At 42.6% G+C, this 21,690-nt stretch overlaps 1 protein-coding gene across 2 annotated transcripts in view; it reads right to left on the reverse strand.

Annotated features, from left to right (window-relative positions):
- Positions 1 to 21,690, reverse strand: part of cntnap5a (contactin associated protein family member 5a) — a 145,925-nt gene that overhangs the window by 11,397 nt on the left and 112,838 nt on the right. For both annotated transcript variants that reach the window (XM_053626449.1, XM_053626448.1), the window contains exons 13-19: positions 19,634 to 19,834; positions 14,219 to 14,375; positions 13,964 to 14,091; positions 13,663 to 13,833; positions 11,584 to 11,802; positions 3,659 to 3,898; positions 650 to 877 (exon numbers count right to left, since the gene is read on the reverse strand). In XM_053626449.1, coding sequence (XP_053482424.1) covers positions 650 to 877; positions 3,659 to 3,898; positions 11,584 to 11,802; positions 13,663 to 13,833; positions 13,964 to 14,091; positions 14,219 to 14,375; positions 19,634 to 19,834 — 1,344 coding nt within the window. The remainder of the gene's footprint in view (positions 1 to 649; positions 878 to 3,658; positions 3,899 to 11,583; positions 11,803 to 13,662; positions 13,834 to 13,963; positions 14,092 to 14,218; positions 14,376 to 19,633; positions 19,835 to 21,690) is intronic.

Below are 21,690 nucleotides of genomic sequence, written 5' to 3' on the forward strand. Positions count from 1 at the left end.
TTTCCACCGGCTACCACTGCAAGTATATTTCAGACCTGTGGGAAGCACTGCAAATATAGCTTAAAAACATGTGCCCTTGTCTTCATAAATTACCAATGTTTCAAGACACATCACAGCCATGTGCCGTGAATGTCAGCAACAGCAGGGAGAGTTGATGCCAGGAAAAAGCATGGAAATGCTCTCCCCCAGCAAAACAAATCAACAGTCACCTTGTCATGGCGTTTAGGCAAATGGGAAATTTGAGCTTCAGCGGGGCACTTGAACGCAACATAAATCGCATTTAATGGGTTCAGCTGTGAGGCTGTGCTCGTTTACAAAGAGACTGTTTTAACCGCAAGGCTGCTTGAGCTGACATTTTGAATAGCTCATGATTATAGAGCCGACTCTACAAGTCGATGGCCTCATAGCACCCGTCTAATTAGCGAAAGACAATATCAATATGAGAGTTATAAATCTTTCACGGGCTAATTGTTTTCAACTCTGAGGTGGACGTACTACAGATGATGACATGTTATCTCTCACTGCCCCGGTCTCACAACATAACACAATTATTTTGTGACAAAGCCAGTGCTAAATTGTTGAGCTTATTAAAATTGTATAATTTCATTCTCAGCTACTATTGTAGAGCCTACACTTTTTCCCCACTTACCATTGCGAGCGAGGATAACAGCTACATACTGCTGGGTGAAGGTGTTGACGGTGAGCAGCATAGCAGGGCTCTGTGTGGTGAGAAAGCTAAGCGCCATGTTGTCTCTGGACTTGCTATATGCAGATATGGATGAGGAGGAAACCTGGGCCGTCCTGTTTTGCATGACGGAGAAAGGCTCTTGGAATGTGTATGTCACTGAGGAACCCCTATCAAAGGACACAGATACCTCTGGGGGAGAGAAAAAGCAGATTTGTTAGCAGATACGTTTGTATTAAAATAGAAAACCACATCGGAATTTGCTTCTGTGTAATTTGTCCACTTTGTGGGCCTTTTTTTTTTTTGCTGTAAAACCTGGGCATTTAGTTGCATTTACTGTCAAGAAACAGCTCCTAAAGCAAAGACTAGCTGGAGAAGCACAGACAGTGTGCAAATAAGTGTGTGAGTTATGGGAGAGATAAAACAGAAATATCACATTTACACAAGTATTTAAAACCTTTATTCTGTGAAATTTGAGTAAAGTTAAGTGTGTCTTAACACAGGATTGTTTTAAGACACACTTAAAATTTAGGTGCACTCAGGTGCATCCTGTTTTCATTTATCATCGTCAAAACTTGGATTGGAAAAAAATAGCCACTGACCATAGACCTTACAGACAGGATTGTGTTAAGATACATATCTGAGGAAAGCTAGCAAAACATTCCGGCAGGATGTAAGCTCCCACAGAACGCCATGGCGTCCTTCATTTTTTAAATGAAAGACATTTAAAGCCCCCTTAGAACTGGAGCTCAATCAAAGGGCTAAGAACCATTGACCAAGAACTCTATGACAGAAATCCAAAGCTTCCAAAGAAGGACACCATCTCATCATCGTTCCACTAATTTTTTGTGTCAAGATTTACCAGATAGAAGCCACTCCTCAGTAAAAGGCACATTAATATCTCACTTGGCATTTGCCAAAAAGCACCTAAAGGTCATGAGAAACAAGATTATACAGCCACAGTAGACTGAATACCAAGCATTAAAACTGGGGAAAACCAAGCACCACTGATTTTTTTTTTTTTTTGTAGCAGGACTGAAAGGCATGTCAGAATTTAAAAAAGGGGAAGAAAGATCGATGGATCAAAGTACAGAGCCATCCTTGAGGAAAACCTGCTCAAGAGCCCTCAGGACCTCAGACTGGTGTGAAGGTTCACCTTCCACCATCACAATGATCTGAAACACAACACAAGGCAGGGCTGGCATGAATCTCAACCTGATTGAATTTCTTTAGAGAGACCTGAAAATAGCAGCCCTGCAACACTCCTCATCCAAGTTTGAGAGGTTCTCCAAAGAGAAATGAGAGAAGCTCCACAAATCCAGATGTGCCAGAAGTCTGTTTATCAACAAAACACTGAGTAAAGGGTTTGAGCATTCGTGGAAATGAGATGTGAACTTGCTTATGCTTTTACATAGTGGAGTTTTTTCTTTTTTTTTGGTGGGGGGGGGGGGTAGACGGGGTATCGACGAAAAGATGAGAATTTAGACACATTTAAAGTGAAGCTATAATGCAACAAAATGAAGAGAAAAAGAATGGTTTCTCAGTGCGTTGTACTGTAAATCTCAGTAACAGTACAGATCTCCTCAAATAGGTATTTTTGACATTCTGTGATCTATTTACACAACTGTCAGTTATAAATTGTATCTACTATTTCACACTGTACAGCATATTCTCAGGCAGAAATGGATGAGCATTGGATTACTTATGGCTGCAGTGACAGAAACATGACAGCTCTTCAGCACACATCAAGATGAGTATTTATATGAAAAGCATTCAAGCTGCATTCTCTCTGATGGAACCCCTGTCCTTTTTATTTAACCAAGAAATTATGCCATTCATAGTCTGTTATATACCAGAAGTCTGGATATACCAGAAGTGGCATATATTTATGTAGAATATCTTGGCTGGCTTGATTTTTTTCTTCCCTCTTCCTCCAAAGCACAGAATAGTCTGCATGATTATAATAGCAACCAAGATGAGTAATGGACTTGCACAAAGACGAGCCAAAGAATAGGAGCTTTGCTTTCTCGTCTTATAGTCTCAGGCTTTGATCAGCTCTCGGAGTGCTTGATTTGCATACAGATCTTGGCAGCATCATGCAAGGCCAGGGTGAAAGGATGCTTTTTTTAAGCATGCCTTTTCCACTTGAATTTCATCACTATTTCATTTAGTCTGTCCATATCTGCATCAACTTCTGGTATCTATGAATATTTTATTTTCCATGCCCATTTCATAATAAGTGAAATAAGCTCTGTTAAAAACCAGCGCAAGACTGTTCCACCCACACAAGTCCAGCCGCGAAGAACAAGAACTATCAACTCCAGATGTGTAACAAGGTTAAGACAAGTCAATATCGTCTAATTGCATTGTCGTGATGGGAGGCCAGGCTTTTATTGACTTGAAAGATGTGAAAAGAAAGTGATTTTGTTTTGAATTTCAAGCATCACAGGGGAAAATTCTCACTCAGCAGACTTCAGCTTTTCCCACCATTTTTGGAGCATCAAAGCAATCCGATATGGCATCAGAAAACCTTTTGAGAGCCAGTTCTGCAGTTCATGGTGGAATTTATATCCTAGCATAACACATTAAATATTACACAAATTGCTTATGTAAATGACACTGAACACCTGACGGAGTGATGTTGCACCGTCATTTCATCACATCTGAGAGGTGAGAGTAGAGGCAAGTGTTGCTCATTAATGGGAATACGTTAATTACCATATTTTAGTGTTTACAATCTTGTAAAAGTGGAGCTCTGAATTTTTCATCAGATTATTCCTGCAATGTTCATTAAGGAGAAAGCTCTTACAACTGTGAATCCACTCACTGACACTAAATAGTAGATAATTGGGCAAGTGTGCATGTGTCTTAGCCTAATAAGCTCCCAGAAAAATGCCTTTGTGCCTAAATATTTTTTCTTTTCCTTTCTCAGAGCATAGCTCCTTGTCTATTTGATAAATATTGTTGCTATACCTTCCTTGCAGGAGGGCCCTCCATATGCGGAGTGTGTGCAGTCACACACATAGCCAGTGCTCTTCTCCACACACCTGCCCCGGTTGTGGCAGACGCCCACAGAGCTGCTGCAGTGACCCGCACAGCCCGAGCTCACACCTGGGGTCGCCTTGGCCCTCTCGTCCAGGTCAAAGGTCATGCCATTTACATTAAGCGCTCGCATGCAGCCCAGAAAGCCTCTCTGCCTAGAGGCTGTTCCTCCTACAACAAAGAAAACAACCTGGTAAATCAGAGAACAACAATGAATTCACTCATACAGATATCTGTAGGTGATCATTTAAGTGATATTGTTGACTTCATAGACACATAGAGCCTTAAACATCTAAGTATTTCCAGTGCTGTAGTGGACATGCACATTTATCTTTTTTTTTCCCCCCCATGACCTTCATGACCACCAGGTCTGTGAGAGCAGAGAGAATGCAAAACTATGTGCAGTAGACTGAAGACGAAGAACCACATTGCGTTACTAAATGCATCACACCAGGCATTTCTCTTTTTCTTTATAAAAAATAGTTCAGAGTTAGGTCATCAACAGTGTATTATGCTTTGTGTATGGCAGCCTTCCATCTATCTATTTAGGAAGCATACCATATGGGAAGGATGCTATTAGGGTGTTATTTTTAACTACAATTAAAAATACAACCAATATTTCAGACTGAAGTAAAAACAACAGGCACAGGGATTCAAATCTAATCATTAAAAAACCCTCATAATGTATATTTGGATAATCCATCTTGAATCTTAACAGCTAGCACATGTGTCCCTTCATTTGATTTGATCAAAGATTTAAGCCCTGTTTTCCAATCTACTTCATTGAAATTTATCCTGTAAGCAACTTTAAATCAAATGTTATTGTAGTATTCTAATACTATATAAAACATTTTTTTATATATTTGATAATTGTTTTTATAGATATATAAAAATATCCCAAAATAATAATACCTAGCTGCTAACCTTCAGATAGCTTTAGAAATTGATTATAAATGGAATGTCTTACAAAAGTGTATAAAGCCCAAGCCAAAAAAAATAATATGTTATATGAATAATAGTGCTTCCTGTTGAACAATACAGTGCATCCGGAAAGTATTCACAGCGCTTCACTTTTTCCACATTTTGTTATGTTACAGCCTTATTCCAAATTGGATTCAATTCATTATTGTCCTCAAAATTCTACAAACAATACCCCATAATGACAAAGTGAAAGAAGTTTGTTTGAAATATTTGCAAATTTATTAAAAATAAAAAACAAAAAAAGGACATGGACATAAGTATTCACAGCCTTTCCTCAATACTTTGTTGAAGCACCTTTGGCACCAATTATAGCCTCAAGTCTTTTTGAGTATGATGCTACAAGCTTGGCACACCTATTTTTGGGCAGTTTTTCCCATTCTTCTTTGCAGGACCCCTCAAGCTCCATCAGGTTGGATGGGGAGCGTTGGTGCACAGCCATTTTCAGATCTCTCCAGAGATGTTCAGGTCTGGGCTCTGACTGGGCCACTCAAGGACATTCACAGAGTTGTCCTGTAGCCACTCATTTGTTATCTTGGTTGTGTGCTTAGGGTCGTTGTCCTGTTGGAAGATGAACCTTTGCCCCAGTCTGAGGTCCAGAGCACTCTGGATCAGGTTTTCATCAAGGATGTCTCTGTAAATTGCTGCATTCATCTTTCCCTCGATCCTGACTGGTAACCCAGTTCCTGCCGCTGAAAAACATCCCCACAGCATGATGCTGCCACCACCATGCTTCACTGTAGGGATGGTATTGGCCAGGTGATGACTGGTGCCTGGTTTCCTCCAGACATGACGCTTGCCATTCAGGCCAAAGAGTTCAATCTTTGTTTCAACAGACCAGAGAATTTTGTTTCTCATGGTCTGAGAGTCCTTCAGGTGACTTTTGGCAAACTCCAGGCGGGCTGTGGTTTCCGTCTGGCCACTCTACCATATAGGCCTGATTGGTCGAGTGCTGCAGAGATGGTTGTCCTTCTGGAAGGTTCTCCTCTCTCCATAGAGACACGCTGGAGCTCTGTCAGAGTGACCATCGGGTTTTTGGTCACCTCCCTGACTAAGGCCCTTCTCCCCCAATCGCTCAGTTTGGCCGGGCGGCCAGCTCTAGGAAGAGTCCTGGTGGTTCCTGTTACAACACGGCGAAATCGGCGCGGCAGCTCACAAAGTGTAGTGCCACTCAGGGACGTGGCGGAGGAGTACTACACCTCCCAGTCATACCCGCGCTCGAGTTCGCCAGAGTTCTAATCACGAACACCTGCAAACACCTGAGGTTATATAAGGGCCTCCCTAGCATTAGCCGCTTGCGAAGTAACCGCTCAGCAGCCTCGTCTCTGTTTGTTTACCAAGCCGATTTCATTATAAGTGTTTTCCCTGGTGCTCGACTTCACGCTTGTCTCTCACTACGCTTTTGCCTACGTCCCTGATACACAGCTTACCTGTTCGGTCCCAACTCGATTCTCGTTCTGGACTCTTCCTCACGTCATCTCTCCGCTCGCCCGCGCTTGTCTCCGTCTACGCTTCGTAACAGATTACTTCGCCATACTATGGAGGCAGCGGGCACCTCGGATTGGGAACGTGTCATCCTGGAACAAAACCGCGCGCTAGCGGTGTACCGGGATGAGATATCCGCGTTGCGTGCCGAAGTCTCGCGACTGAGCGTGTCCGCATCCACCAACGCCACGCCCCCGGCCCTCGCGTCACCACCGCCGACCGCCCCAGCACATGTTCAGCCAACACCAGCTGCGCACATTCCAGTGCCGGCTGTTCACACTCCTGCGCCGCCGGCGCACAACCCGCCTCTGCCCACACCAGAGAGATACGCTGGGGAGCCAGAGCGATGCAAGGGATTCATGTTACAATGTGCGCTGTTCTTCGAGAGTCACCCAGAGATGCCTGAGGTCCGTAAGTTGAACCATTTTATGGAATTACTCTCCGGAACAGCCTTGGCATGGGCCACGGCTGAGTGGGAGCGAGGAGGTGGTGTCAGACCCTCGTTAGATGACTTCCTTGCCCGGTTCCAGTGCGCCTTTGACCATTCTCCTGATGGCTGGGAGACTGGTGATGAGCTCATGCAACTCAAACAGGGTTCTCGTACTGCAAGAGAGTACGCGCTAGAGTTTCGCACTATCGCTGCCCGAAGGGGCTGGAACGAACCAGCCCTTAAGACCGCGTTCCGCCGTGGCCTCGACCCGGAGTTACTGCATGAGTTGGCCTGTCGGGGTGAACAGCTAGCTTTTGATGACCTCGTGGATCTGACCATAAGGCTGGATCGTCTGCGCCGTACCAACCGTCCCATACCGCATGGTTTACTGCCAGCTGAGCCGGGCGCAGCAAGCGAACCCATGCAGCTCGGAAGGGCACGGTCCCGTGAGGAGGAGAGGGAGAGAAGACGCAATGAGTTCCGGTGCTTCTACTGCGGTGAGGACACCCATGCCGTCCGCCAATGCCCGCACAGGAGGTGCCGAGGGAACAGGAGCGCACTGACAACCCACCTTGTCATGCCCGGGTGAGTCCTAACCAGTCTTGTACGTCTCACGTATTTTCTGTACCTGTCGTGATAGAACATTCAGGCCGTTCTTTTGTTCTTTCAGCACTCATCGACTCCGGAGCAGCGGAGAACTTCATAGATGAGAAGACGGCGCAGGAGCTCGGCCTTTCCATACGTCCCCTCCTCCGTCCTCGTGAGCTCCAATCCATTGATGGGTCACCTATAGGGGGAGGCGTAATATCTCACAGCACACACCCTGTCTGCCTTCAAGTTAGCGCCCTTCACCATGAAACTCTGGTCCTTTACCTCACGGTCTCCACCAGACACCCCGTTATACTCGGACTCCCCTGGCTGGAACTGCACAACCCCCAAATTTCCTGGACTGACAAGCAACTCACCCAATGGTCCCCGTATTGCTTGCAGAATTGTTTGAGGGGCCCCACGGTCCCTTTGGCCACCACGACTGTGGAGAGTCCCCTGTCGCCTGCCCCAGTTAAAATTCCCCCTGAGTACCACGACCTCCATGAGGTGTTCAGCAAGGAGAGGGCCAGTTGTCTCCCACCTCATAGGCCCTATGACTGTGCCATTGACCTCCTCCCCGGGGCCAGCCTACCTCGGGGCCGTGTTTACCCGCTCTCCCAAGCGGAGCAGCAGGCCATGGAGGAGTACATTCAGGAGGCTCTCCGGCAGGGGTACATCCGACCGTCCATATCCCCTGCGTCTGCTGGGTTCTTCTTTGTGGAGAAGAAAGGAGGGGGCCTCCGACCATGCATTGATTATCGGGCCCTCAACCAAGTGACCGTTAAGTACCGATATCCGCTGCCTCTCGTCCCCTCAGCCTTGGAACAGTTACGGTCCGCCACCCTCTTCACTAAGCTGGACCTCCGCAGCGCTTATAACTTAATTCGTATTAGGGAGGGGGACGAGTGGAAAACGGCCTTAAGCACCACCTCTGGACATTATGAGTACCTGGTCATGCCGTATGGTCTCGCTAACGCCCCCTCCGTGTTCCAGAACCTGATCAACGACGCTCTGAGGGACATGCTAGGAAGGTACGTCATCGCCTACATTGACGACATCCTGATTTATTCAACCTCCCTGGAGGAACATGTCCAGCATGTCTGGCACGTACTGCAACGCCTCCTGCAGTACCAGCTGTACGTAAAGGCCGAGAAGTGCGAATTCCACCAGCACACAATCTCTTTCCTGGGGTATATCATTAGCCCAAGGGGAGTCGCCATGGACCAGCGTAAGATTCAGGCAGTCGTGGAGTGGCCCACTCCGCGAACCGTCAGGGAGTTGCAGCGTTTCCTTGGCTTTGCAAATTTTTACCGAAGATTCATTAGAGACTTCAGTAAAGTAGCGCAACCCCTGACGTCGCTCCTGAGAGGTAAGCCCAGGCGACTGCTGTGGACCCCAGTTGCCCAGGAGGCTCTGGAGAGACTTAAGCGGGCTTTCACCACGGCTCCCATTCTCAGACACCCGGATCCCTCCAGGCCGTTTGTCGTGGAGGTCGACGCGTCGGAGGTGGGAGTGGGAGCAATTCTATCGCAAAGGTTTGGCGAGAGTCCCAAGTTACACCCCGTGGCTTTTTTTTCCCGGAAGTTGTCGCCAGCAGAGCGCAACTATGATGTGGGGAACCGTGAACTTCTGGCCATCAAGCTGGCCCTAGAAGAGTGGAGACACTGGTTGGAGGGGGCAGTACACCCATTTGTTATCTTCACGGACCATAAGAATCTGGAATATCTACGAACCGCCAAACGGCTCACTCTTCGCCAAGCCCGCTGGTCCTTATTCTTCTCCAGGTTCCAGTTCACCCTGTCTTACCGACCTGGTTCAAAGAATACAAAGGCCGACGCTCTGTCTCGCATTTATGCCCCAGAGCGGCCGACGGAGAAAGAGAGTTACATTATGCCTCCCTCCTGCATAGTGGGCGCCCTGGAGTGGCCCCTAGCACAGAACTTAGCCCGTATTCCCAGCACAAGAATCCCAGCAGCCTGTCCTCCCGACAAACAGTTCGTGCCTAAGCGGTACTGTCTCGAACTCATCACCTGGGCCCACACGACTTTGGCCATGGGCCACCCAGGGGCCCGCCGCACTTACCAACTGCTGGCCGAGAAGTACTGGTGGCCCAACATGCCCAGAGAGGTTCAGCGCATTGTATCCTCGTGTTCCTCTTGCGCTCAGTCCAAGGGCCCACGTGCGCTCCCGGCTGGGAAGTTGGTGCCCTTACCCATACCTGAACGTCCGTGGTCCCATCTGGCCCTCGATTTCATAACCGACTTGCCGAAGTCGCAGGGGAACTCCGCGATACTGGTGGTCGTAGATCGGTTCTCGAAGTCCCTGCGCTTAATTCCATTACCAGCCATCCCATCTGCCTTCACCACGGCGGAACTCCTGTTTCAACATGTCTTTCGCTACTTTGGCATCCCCGAGGAGATTGTGACTGATAGGGGGCGACAGTTCACATCGCGGGTTTGGGCCAGCTTTATGAAGAAGATGGGGGTCGCTATTAATCTCACGTCCGGTTACCACCCCCAGGCTAACGGACAGGCAGAACGGGCCAACCAGGAAGTCATACGGTTCCTTCGGACTTACTGCTCTGCCAACCCAGGGGACTGGAGTCAGTACCTACCATGGGCGGAATACGCCCAGAACTCGCTACGGCATTCCGCCACCCAGCTCACCCCGTTCCAGTGTGTCTTGGGTTACCAACCGCCATTATTCCCCTGGAACGCGTCTCACACGGACTCGCCAGTAGTGGATGAGTGGTTCCGCCGAAGTGAGCAGGTCTGGGAGCGTGCCCATCAACAGCTGGTGCAGGCGTCCCACATCACTAAACGAAAGGCCGACCGGCGCCGGAGGGCTCACCCTATTTATTGACCCGGGGATAGGGTGTGACTCTCCACAAGAGATTTGAGACCCCTCACGTGCACAAAACTTCAACCGAAGTATATCGGGCCCTTCCGAATTCTGAGGCAAATTAACGAAGTCACGTATCATCTGGACCTTCTGAGACACAGTCGCATCGCCCCGTCTTTCCACGTCTCACTTCTCAAACCTGTGATCTCAGGCCCCTTGGCCACAGCGATGCCGGAGGATTCCCCACCGGAACCGTTGGAGATAGAAGGCCGCCCAGCCTACCGCGTCCGCGACATTTTAGACTCCAGACGGAGGAGAGGGGGACTTCAGTATCTGGTAGACTGGGAGTGGTATGGACCAGAGGAACAGTGCTGGGTCCCAGCCCGAGACATTCTGGACGCAGGCCTGCGTAAGGACTTCCACACGGCTCATCCAGACAAACCGGCCCCCCGGAGGGGGGGGAGGCCTTGGGGAACTTCGGCTCCCGGAGTGAGCCCTTTGGGGGGGGGCTCTGTTACAACACGGCGAAATCGGCACGGCAGCTCACAAAGTGTAGTGCCGCCCAGGGACGTGGCGGAGGAGGACTACACCTCCCAGTCATACCCACGCTCGAGTTCGCCAGAGTTCTAATCACGAACACCTGCAAACACCTGAGGTTATATAAGGGCCTCCCTAGCATTAGCCGCTTGCGAAGTAACCGCTCAGCAGCCTCGTCTCTGTTTGTTTACCAAGCCGATTTCATTATAAGTGTTTTCCCTGGTGCTCGACTTCACGCTTGTCTCTCACTACGCTTTTGCCTACGTCCCTGATACACAGCTTACCTGTTCGGTCCCGACTCGATTCTCGTTCTGGACTCTTCCTCACGTCATCTCTCCGCTCGCCCGCGCTCGTCTCCGTCTACGCTTCGTAACAGTTCCAAACTTCTTCCATTTACGGATGATCCACTGTGCTCATTGGGACCTTCAATGCTGCAGAAATGTTTCTGTACCCTTCCCCAGATCTGTGCCTCGATACAATCCTGTCTCGGAGGTCTACAGACAATTCCTTGGACTTCATGGCTTGGTTTGTGCTCTGACATGCATTGTTAACTGTGGGACCTTATATAGACAGGTGTGTGCCTTTCCAAATCATGTTCAATCAACTGAATTTACCACAGGTGGACTCCAGTAAAGTTGTAGAAACATCTCAAGGATGATCAGTGGAAACAGGATGCACCTGAGCTCAATTTTGAGTGTCATGGCAAAGGCAGTGAATACTTATGTACATGTGCTTTTTTTGTTTTTTATTTTTAATACATTTGCAAAGATTTCAAACAAACTTCTTTCACATTGTCATTATGGGGTATTGTTTGTAGAATTTTGAGGACAATAATGAATTTAATCCAATTTGGAATAAGGCTGTAACATAACAAAATGTGGAAAAAGTGAAGCGCTGTGAATACTTTCCAGATGCACTGTAAAAGCATCCAGCTCCTGAATAATACACCTCCTCTCTCTGTCTCTCTGGGCCATTTTTAAGTCTCCAGCCGGCTTACCTACGAAGAGTTGGTTGTTGAGTTGCAGGCGTATGTGTGTGTGTGCTGGAGGCTCCAGGAAGCGCAGAGGCAGCTGGTCCACCTGCAGCGATGCCTCCTTTACATTCCTCTCAGCTCGGACCCAGTGCCACTGCCGGTCATTCAATGGCACTGGAGATTTAACATTTAACACAGTCGGCCCGTAGCCCCCATCAAACGAGAAGGTAGCAACTGAAGAAGCTGAGGGAGAAAACGTGGATTCAAACAGAAGGTCCCACGTTTAGAACACAATACAGTGCCCTCCACTAATATTGGCAACCTTGGTAAATATCAGCCAAGAAGGCTTTGAAAAATTGTCTTTATTGTTAAACCTTTTGATCTTTTGTTCTGTGTTGTGTTTGCAATTGTTTGATCCATGAGAGCAGAGTATTTTTGTGATTTTTGTAACAAAAGATCAAAAGGTTAAACAATGAAGACAAATCTTCACAGCTTTCTTTGTTCATATTTAGCAAAGGTGCTAATATTAGTGGAGCGCACTGTAAATATTTAATATTTAAGTATTGCATTGGGCTATAGATGGAGATTCATCTTTATCTTCATTATTAGTAAAATAAACAGTGTTAAAGGAAATATACACACAGAAAAAAAAATCACATGCTTGGGATCTTGCAGACCTGCAAGATCTTGCAAACCTGAACATGAGGTGGTAGTGTAATTAGGAAATGTGACTAAAATCAATTTCTGAGAAATTACTAATACTTGACATCACTTTGTTAAGTCCAAATAACACTGAGTATAGCACAAGTAATCAGGGTGCAACTGAATACATTATTTAGATTATATAGAACTGATAATGTATTCTAAACAACCACAAATACAGATATTTATATCTATATATAAATACAGATAGGAGGTGCACTATTATTTTCTTTTCTTATTTTAAGAAAGCTTGCCAGAAGTGGTTAAGACTAGAGATGTGCTTTGTGCCTTGGATCCTGTGAGATGCAACAAGTCGCTCAAGTGAGAAGTTCGTGGGACAAAGACTTCATTCATCATGTGAACGTGAGTTGCTGCACTCATTCATTCATCTTTAGTATCTGCCTGTTCAGGGTCGAGGTGGTTTAAATTAGACTACTATTTGGTTTATATTTTGGGAAATACAGCCAACTAAACCATCAAAAGAAACCATAATTTCTTTTCATTAGAAAATATTGCGGGAAGGTACAAACAAAAATAATAGCTCCATGATTCCCATGCACATCTGATAACAGTAGCTGTAAACAGTAATAATAATAATAATAATAATAATAATAATAATAATAACCACAACAGATGAGGTTGAGGAACACAATTCACATACCATGCTGACAGTGCTGGCATTTCTACCTTTGTTTTTCCCCCCTCAGTGTTTCTGGGGGCTGACTCGTAGGGTTTATATTTAATTTTTAAAAATGACATGACTACTTTAGGATTGAAACCAAAATACACATACGGAAGAGTAGGTCATGTTGGACAGGATAACTGTAGTAACTGCCGTGCACTGTAAACAGACTAGTAGACAGATTTTATAGAGAAAGATGTCCTTCCTGCTAGGAGCTGAAAATGCCAGCACAAAACTTGAGTTTATAACAAATACAGCACTTTCATTGTCTCACTGCATATTGACTGACAATCTAAAATCCAAACCTTGAATAAAATGTTAATAAAATTGTAGATCTGGCCATGATATCTACCAAAGTGCTGGCGAAACTGATAACACGGCTCTCTAAATTAAGGGACACGCCAAAGTGCATTAGTGGATTTGTAGTGCTGATAAAATAACACTCCTGTTTATCTTGATATCATTCCACTCTGTATCACTCTGTGTTTACTGTGCATTTAGTGTTTTCTCTGCTTTATCAAACCTGAATCACTTCCTCGGCTGATTATCAAGTTGAATCGGGTGTCTTATAGACAGAAACACGCGCTAAACCCCATCCAAACTGATATATATGCATCTTGAGAAGTATTATACTGTAAAGCTGCTTGATTAAGTGCATTATGCATTGCTGATGAACATGTAACGGGCGGATTAAAAAGGCAGACTGATGAGACACTCACAGCTCAGCTCTACTCTGATGAAGTCTTGCGTGCCCACGTTTTCAACAAAGACTCCCAAGGGCGAGCCGGTCTTGAAGTAGAAGGAGATTTCGAAGGAGAGCTCCATTTGTGAGGCAGGGAAGAGCAGGTATGAAGCCTCATCGTAAAAAGATGCTGCGTTCCAAAGAGACTCTGACAGAAAGAATAGAGATTCTCAGAAGATTTGTGTCTTTGAGTCACAGCTGGATTTAATTAGGTGCAGAAAATTCGACGTCTAATCCAAAGGCTTACGTTTGAAAAAAGGGGAAAAAAGATCACCTACTGTCACCAGAGCATTGCAGGGGTCCAACACTGAAGACTGCCTCAGATCTTGCTCGGTTTGTGTCTCCTATTACTATTCCCCTCACTGGTAAGTCGTCTTTATAGGACAGGAGCCCGGTATCGTTTTCCCTGTGAGCAGTGACAGTATTGGGTTAAACTATGTTTTTGGAGGCCCTTGTCTAGTTGTTTGTTAAATGACTACACAAGCAAATGTATTGTTACAATAAAATTAACATGTTATCATTTGCTTGGTTACCATGAGTCTCGGTCAGCGTCGCAATTGCAGAAGAAGTTCATGTCGATGCAGTTCTCCTCCAGGCTGCAGGCACAATGCTGAACACCAGGCAGTAAACCGCCCCAATATGTCCTTCTCTCACCACCACGCTCCAGCCACCACGATAAGGGAGCACCATCTATGCACACACACACACACACACATTTACACATATACACATTAATAAAACACACTCAAAAAATGCCAATGAACATGTGTGGGAACCAAAAGAATCGGCTCCTATTAGTGAGCCGAGTCAAATGATCTGACTCACTCAAGCATTTTAACAGTTAAACATTTCAGGGGATTATTGCAATTGGTTATAACAATGTATAATTCTTATTTCTGTTTGTTTTTTTCACTTTATTATTCAAATCACCAGTAGCATTTCATTGACATGTGTAAGAAAGTTTTTACTGCTGTTTATCTTGTCAAAATATGATAAATAAAAGAAATACAATGACTCCAATGATGAGTAAAAAATTTTTTTGATGCCTCACTTCTGTCTCAATTTTACATTTAAACTCATTATTAATATAATCTATTCTTAGATTGACTGGAAATATTTCTGAAAGAGTCAGCTATAGTGATGTCATTTTCGAATGAGGTGACCCTTTGAATGAGATCTTTTAGGAGAATGTTGGGAGCTGATTAGACTTTTTTTTGACAGATTTAAGCAATACTGTTGCTCCTGCAGTGCAATTTAATTAAAACGTTCCCACTAAGTGCTCTTTTCAACATCTGGGCTGTTTGTTAGCATGAATCATGAGGCATGTGTTTGACTCTCTGCTGTGTGTATGAGGCAGCGTGACAGGGAGGATTATTTTGTCACTTAGAAGCTAGAATAAGCTTTCATGAAACTATTTCAGCTATAGTTAATCACTGGTCATAATATCATGTATATAAACCTTGTTTAATTTACAGAAACAAGAATGAACTGTTCACCTGAAAATACAGTAATACACTACAGTCCTGGCCCTGATTCTTCACACTAAAGATGTCCTGGAATAAATCTTGGACCATTCCTATCACCTCCAGTATGGAGGGGTTTTGAATTCTTAGCTACTAAAATAAGGTCATCTTTGACTGAGCTGGAGATCAAAGTGAGTCGGGGTTCTGGCTCTTGTGTCACGTCTCCTCAACGATTGCCTGTGCCTGTTCTCAAACATTCATCCACAGCCTCATTTTTTTTTTTTATCTCTGTAAAATGTTCTACTCTCTTCTCTTGATTGCTATAGAAGACTTTGAACATATGAATGATGAATCCTTTACCGCCAAAAGTTACACTCAAACAGTTACCTCTCTCTCTTTTTCTTTTTTAAAAATGTCATAACTCTAAACCATATTTTATTGAAGATAAACAGATGCAGATTGAGTTAGTCTGTAGCGAATACAATGGCAAGTTTAACTTTCATAATATGCCTTAAACATGATAAGCTCTTCATTTCCTTGAGGATAAAGTTTGCACGCTGCAGACATGCAGTAACCAGGCAACAGTGATTGATATCTATAATAATGGGATACTTTAAGGCTCCATATCCAAATGTATGTAATAAAGTGCAGTAATCTTGACATGCTCCAATAAATCTTTGGCTTAGGCTTCATTAGTGTCAAGTGGAATTTCATCAGGGCTGTAATTATTGGGTGTCTGGGACAAAAGCCAGATTAGAAATCAAAGAAGGATGCAGCTCCATGAATATTCTGTACCGGAGGAGCTCCAAGATGTTTGCACATTGTTTCAGAGAGAATTCCAAATGAGTGCGGAGGAACAGCTTTATTCGTTTGGGCATTGTTTCTAGTTGAATCAAAAAATCAGCTCGGGCAAACAAATGTAGCTAACTTCACCCATGGGACAAAGAAAATCTAAAAAGATATTTTCTCTAGTTTCTCCTAGACAGCAAAGAGATCAGATGGAAATATAAGGAAGATGTTTGCTTAAATCTGAGGAGTCTCTCCTCCAGTAATCTCATATAAATCTGCATACATATACTACACTGTATACATACTGTTCTCAGATATGCAGTTAACTATGTGTAATGAAGTTCATTTTAGTAAGATTACAACAAGCATACTGATGTATATTTCTGAGAGATGTACAGATTACTTTTGATATACTGTCATGTCTAAGTGTATCTGAAGAAATGTAATATGTAATTTAGATGCACTGATACTGAGAAAAGTACACTGCTAGGGTTAGTTGTAAATATATCTGAAAAGAAGTATGCTAGCTTATTCCATATTCAAACTATTTTTGTTGCAGATGTTGTAATACAGTTATAACCATATATTATAAGGTTGTAAGTTTCCTAGTTCAAAACCATTACTACAATAGAGTTAGTGATATAATCAGCGGACATGGCAAACGATCATTTTCAGGAATATACTGTAACGTTTGGCTTAAAATATGAAAGTTAATCAGACGAAGATGAAAAGGAAGAAGGGACGCCAATTTCACTGGACACACTTTTAACAGGAATTTGCAAAACAATGTAAGCTAGCTAGCCAGCTAGCTGACATGCTATAAAGTGAGTGTGACTGTGATTACCTACAGCACCTGCTTTGATGCCTTGTACCTATCCCAAATCACAGCACTCTTGCTTGTGTGACATTGCTTAAATGAAATGCAATTGCATTGTTGCACGCTGGTCAAGTGATCATATTCTTTCATGGAGAGAAATTTCGATACCCTGAAAGCTCTGGACTGCAACGACCAAGATGCATTTTACGTTATACACTTACACAACCACATTATAATGGTTAAAAAGAGCTCTTCATTAGCTTTCAAACAGCACCAAATGCCACGGAAACCAAGCATTTCAGCCGACTTTGGAGTTCTATTTTTGGTACGAAGCTCATTATGTTTCAGTTGATTTTTTTTTTTTTTTTTTTACGTCCCCAGGTCAGACACTTTTTATTCAATCAAAATATTTGGGAAGATTAATAAATATATTTATTTATTTTTTTTAAATAAATAAATGTATTTATTTATTTTTAGTGAACCTGTAGTACATTTTGTTTACGGTATTAAATCGTCATAGCAATTTTTAATTTATTTAGTTTTATTCAGACAAAAATGCACACTATTTTGCATTGTTTATAATTCAGAAATAACATAAGGCATCTTTTCAATCATATTTTTTTTTTCATTCAAATAAAAAAAAATTCTAAGAATCGAATGGAAATCTTGAAGCCAGTACTGTGAATCAAATCAACTCATGACCAGAGTATATCATTACACCCCTAATATTAAAGTTTGCTTAATACTCCTGTCTGCTTATTTATTGTCCACATTAATCCATTATCCATTTTACTGAAACATAATTTATGCTTGATTTTACTTGATTTTTCAACATTTCAAAAATAAGTTGATTCAACAAATTAACCAGTGAACAATAAACATAAAATTCAATAGACATAAATTCATTTGCCTTATGATCAGGAGATCTTCAAATCCTGCTAATTCCAAGTGTGGTCTTTCTCTCTGTTTTGACTCATTTAAACTCATGTGTGTTTTTATGTCCCATTATATTTTTTCTAAGGAATTTTGTCAGAAATTTTACTCTAGGCATTTCTAAATTGGACTGTGATTGCTATTATTTGGATGGATGCTAAAGGCTACCCTTAAGGTAAAAATTCCAGCTGGTGTTAAATGTTCAATGATCTCAGCAGGTCAGCACTGCAAAAAAAAAAAAAAAAAAAAAAAAGAAAATATCTTGAATATAGTCAAATTTATTCAAATCTAGTATTTCCTAGTATAAGATATAGGTTAATAACCAACTCATTTTCAATCAAGCATTTATTTCTAGAAAGAAGCAAATTTACCTTCCAATAGATTAAGAATATTCAAAGCTTGAAGAAATGAGTAACAACATCTAAAAACAAGCTGAAAAATCTCTCAATATTTAATATATTTTTTGCAGGGAAAGAGTCTTCTATACATGGCAGCATTTTCATTGCTATCTGGTACTGTTGCTTCTTTACACCAGAAAAACAAAGGATTGTCTAAAGGTGTGTGTGTGTGTGTGGGGGGGGGGGGGGGGGGTGCATGGCTATTTTCATCAACTCTTGCATCCGTTAACTTATTCTACTCATTATGTGTATAATCACTTGTTATATGCATAACCATCACATAGCAGAAGCAGGAAGTAAGTCACAGCTGATATAAATTAAGTTACAGAATAATGCTTCAGAAACTACAGAACAAAATGAAGAGATCTTCTCTCGAGATCAGTGTGTAGTGTACCTCAAAGACTTTATTAAAAATAAAATCACCATCACACAACATGAGCAGAGATTGTGTAAGAGAGTGATAAATGGAGAGAGTGAGAGAGAGAGAGAGAGAGAGAGAGAGAGAGAGTGAGAGAGAGAGAATGAGAGATGGTTTATGTGGTGTTACAGAACAATGCGACTAATTATGTTTTCTTTCAAGCTCAGTGAGCCAGAAGACAACAAAAAGAGAACATTCCCTTTAATGGCAGCAGAATAACAATCTTATTATCTGTCATGACACTATACCTGCCTCAGAGGAACTAAGCCATATCTTTTATTTAAAAAAAATAATAAATCACAAGCATATGCATATTTCTAACATAATGCAGCCTGGGAGGAAAGAGTTTTTTCGACAGGCATGTTTTAGTCCTGGGGGAAGCGCTCACAAAGTTTGTTTAAAGGACAAGACGGATGAAACGCTGAGGAGAAATAACAGTCAGCTAGTCATAACACTACAGGGTTTGATTAGCATATATCATCATCATTTTCCAGACAGGATTTAGAGCTGGTTGCCTCCATTGCAGTAGTACTGTTCTAGCTTCTAGCAATATCCCTCATCCATTTTCTGAAAATACTACCAGTCATTAGCTAGTGAGAATGAGCTGATTTGGACCAGTGGATTTTATTTTCTACTATATTCCATTTAGTACAAGCAATATTTGCAATATTTTTTTTCAAGTATTTGCTCAATAATAACAACAAAAAAGTGCAATTCACCTCTCCTCTGGTCCTGGGGACTCACAGGAGTGTGCAGTCTTTGCTTTAGTAACGACTAATCGGGGGTTTTATGATTAGCTGACCCACATTGTGAATTTCCCCAAAGCTTCATAAACACACGACGTACAATGGTTGAGCGAGCACCACTTTCAAGATACTGTCTAAGAGTTAAGATTATCCGTACACTATGGTGCTTTTGGGAAATTATTCCTTCACGGCGATTTTCTTCTTGGTGAAAGCAAAAAGTTCTGTCCATCGTGACTAACAGTAAGAAAACCCTGAATTAAGCTGTGTGGAAAAGGGATAAAGAGTTAAGGCCAAGGTTACACAAGAAAGCTGGATTCACTGGTTAACTGGTTCATTAGTCTTGAAGCCAATCTACAGTATGCTGTACCAACAAACTGAACTCACCCCATGTGTTGAAGAGTCGAGATCTCCTGCACTGATAGGTCAGAGTCTGTTGGCAGTATTCTGACTGCGACACGAGGGCTCGCAGTTGATCCGGCGAGGCGCTGTAGTCAAAGTGCGCTTTGTGGGGTTTCTCTGGTGTCGATCCTTGGACTCGGACTGGATCGGTGCTGTTGTGGTGGACCATGGTCCATACTTTGTCCTCTGGAAAATGAAGACAAGGCAAGTCAATTTTTATTGTTAATCCATCCGCATATATATACGTGTAGACTGGGATGAAATATTGATCTTCTAGGACCACAGTGCAATAAACAAGATGCTTTCTGGGGCTCAGAGCGGAAATAACATGAACGTGTATGAGAAGATCAGTGTACAACACTGCAGGACCCGATTGACCGAGTGGAAGTTCAGCAATTCAGCACGATACTCTGCATAGCTTGGAGTGCACTATACTTCTTCTATTGGCAGATAATTTTGCCCTAATTCGAGAATAATCAAAATTTTAAACTATAAATTATTCCTAGAAATAAGCAAAATAATAATTATTTACTGTATAATGTTATTTGTTTAGTCATAAGTAAGGAATGAAACACGACAGTGATTGTTATTGTAGGAAAATAATCAAGGTGTGAAGTGTTAGTGTTCTCTGAATTAATTGAAGCTGATAATTTTCCAAGAGCAGCACATCCCAAAGTGCTTTATTCCTCTTCTACCACAGCAAATGACCAATGATTACAATTTTTTATTTATTAAAAAACATGTTTTTTTTTTAACTCTTTATAGTTACAGTATGTTTACTGTTTTGGAACGTCTGCAAAACAAGTTATCACTTGGATAAGAAGTAACATTCTCTGTCCTTTGACTGTTATGAAGCACTGACACTGGAGACTTCTTCTGTAAATGTTAAATAAACTGTCTCCCTACAGAACGTGTCACCACATCAATGATTACTAAATGTGTCTAATCCATTTATTAGATTATATGAGTGTCACTCTACTGCTATCAGAGATGCTGTTACAGAAAATTAATCAACACCTTCTGACCAATCAGATTTGAGAATTCAACAGTGCTGTGGTATAATGAGATTTTTATTTTATTTTTGCAGTGTAACTACTGTAACTAATACTGTAAACAGGACAATATTAGGATAGTCAAGATGGCATAACCGTGTGAAGCTGCAAAGTTCTGAGGATATTATGCAACCAGTAATCATCATAAGTAGCAGGCTTTGTGTGTGTAGCAGTGTAAGAGTATATCTACTCAAGTGCAACAGTATGCACACCCTTATGTTTAATCAAGGACATTTAGTGTGTTTGGTTATCAAATCAAATTCCTTCATTACAGTGCAAAAATAAAACAAAAATTCAGTTATAAATATTTGTATCTAAACATGATATTAATGATCTCTAACAACTTGTATGCCCACTATGTGCCTTTACTACAGCCTCCAATCTATTTTCCTATCTTCTGAACAGATTCTTGAAACCTTCGGCTATCAAGCATCTATCAAATCTTCAAACCAGGTCTGGACACAATGAAGTTCATGGCCAAACTCTGACTCCATGCTAATGGTTACTTTCAAACTATTTTTCTGTTGCTGTAGTATCTTGGATGTTTGGGTTGATATACTGAAATATCAGGATCCTTTTGTCTTTAATCACCAATAAATTATGAGGGAGTATAAATGTTAGCAAAATAAAAAAATATATATATATACATATGTGTGTGTGTGTGTATATATATATATATATATATATATATATATATATATATATATATATATATATATATGGTAAATGGCGCACTTATATAGCGCTTTTATCCAAAGCGCTTTACACTGTGTCTCATTCACCCATTCACACACACACTCACACTCACACACCAATGGTAGCAAAGCTGCTATGCAAGGCATTAATTTGCCATCGGGAGCAACTTGGGGTTCAGTGTCTTGCCCAAGGACACTTCGGCATGTGGAGTCATGTGGGCCGGGAATCGAACCGCCAACCGTACAATTAGTGGACAACCTGCTCTACCACCTGATCCACAGCTGCCCCGTATAT

This window comes from Ictalurus furcatus, chromosome 6 (assembly GCF_023375685.1).
Source record: "Ictalurus furcatus strain D&B chromosome 6, Billie_1.0, whole genome shotgun sequence".
In the NCBI taxonomy this organism is placed as follows: Eukaryota; Metazoa; Chordata; class Actinopteri; order Siluriformes; family Ictaluridae; genus Ictalurus; species Ictalurus furcatus.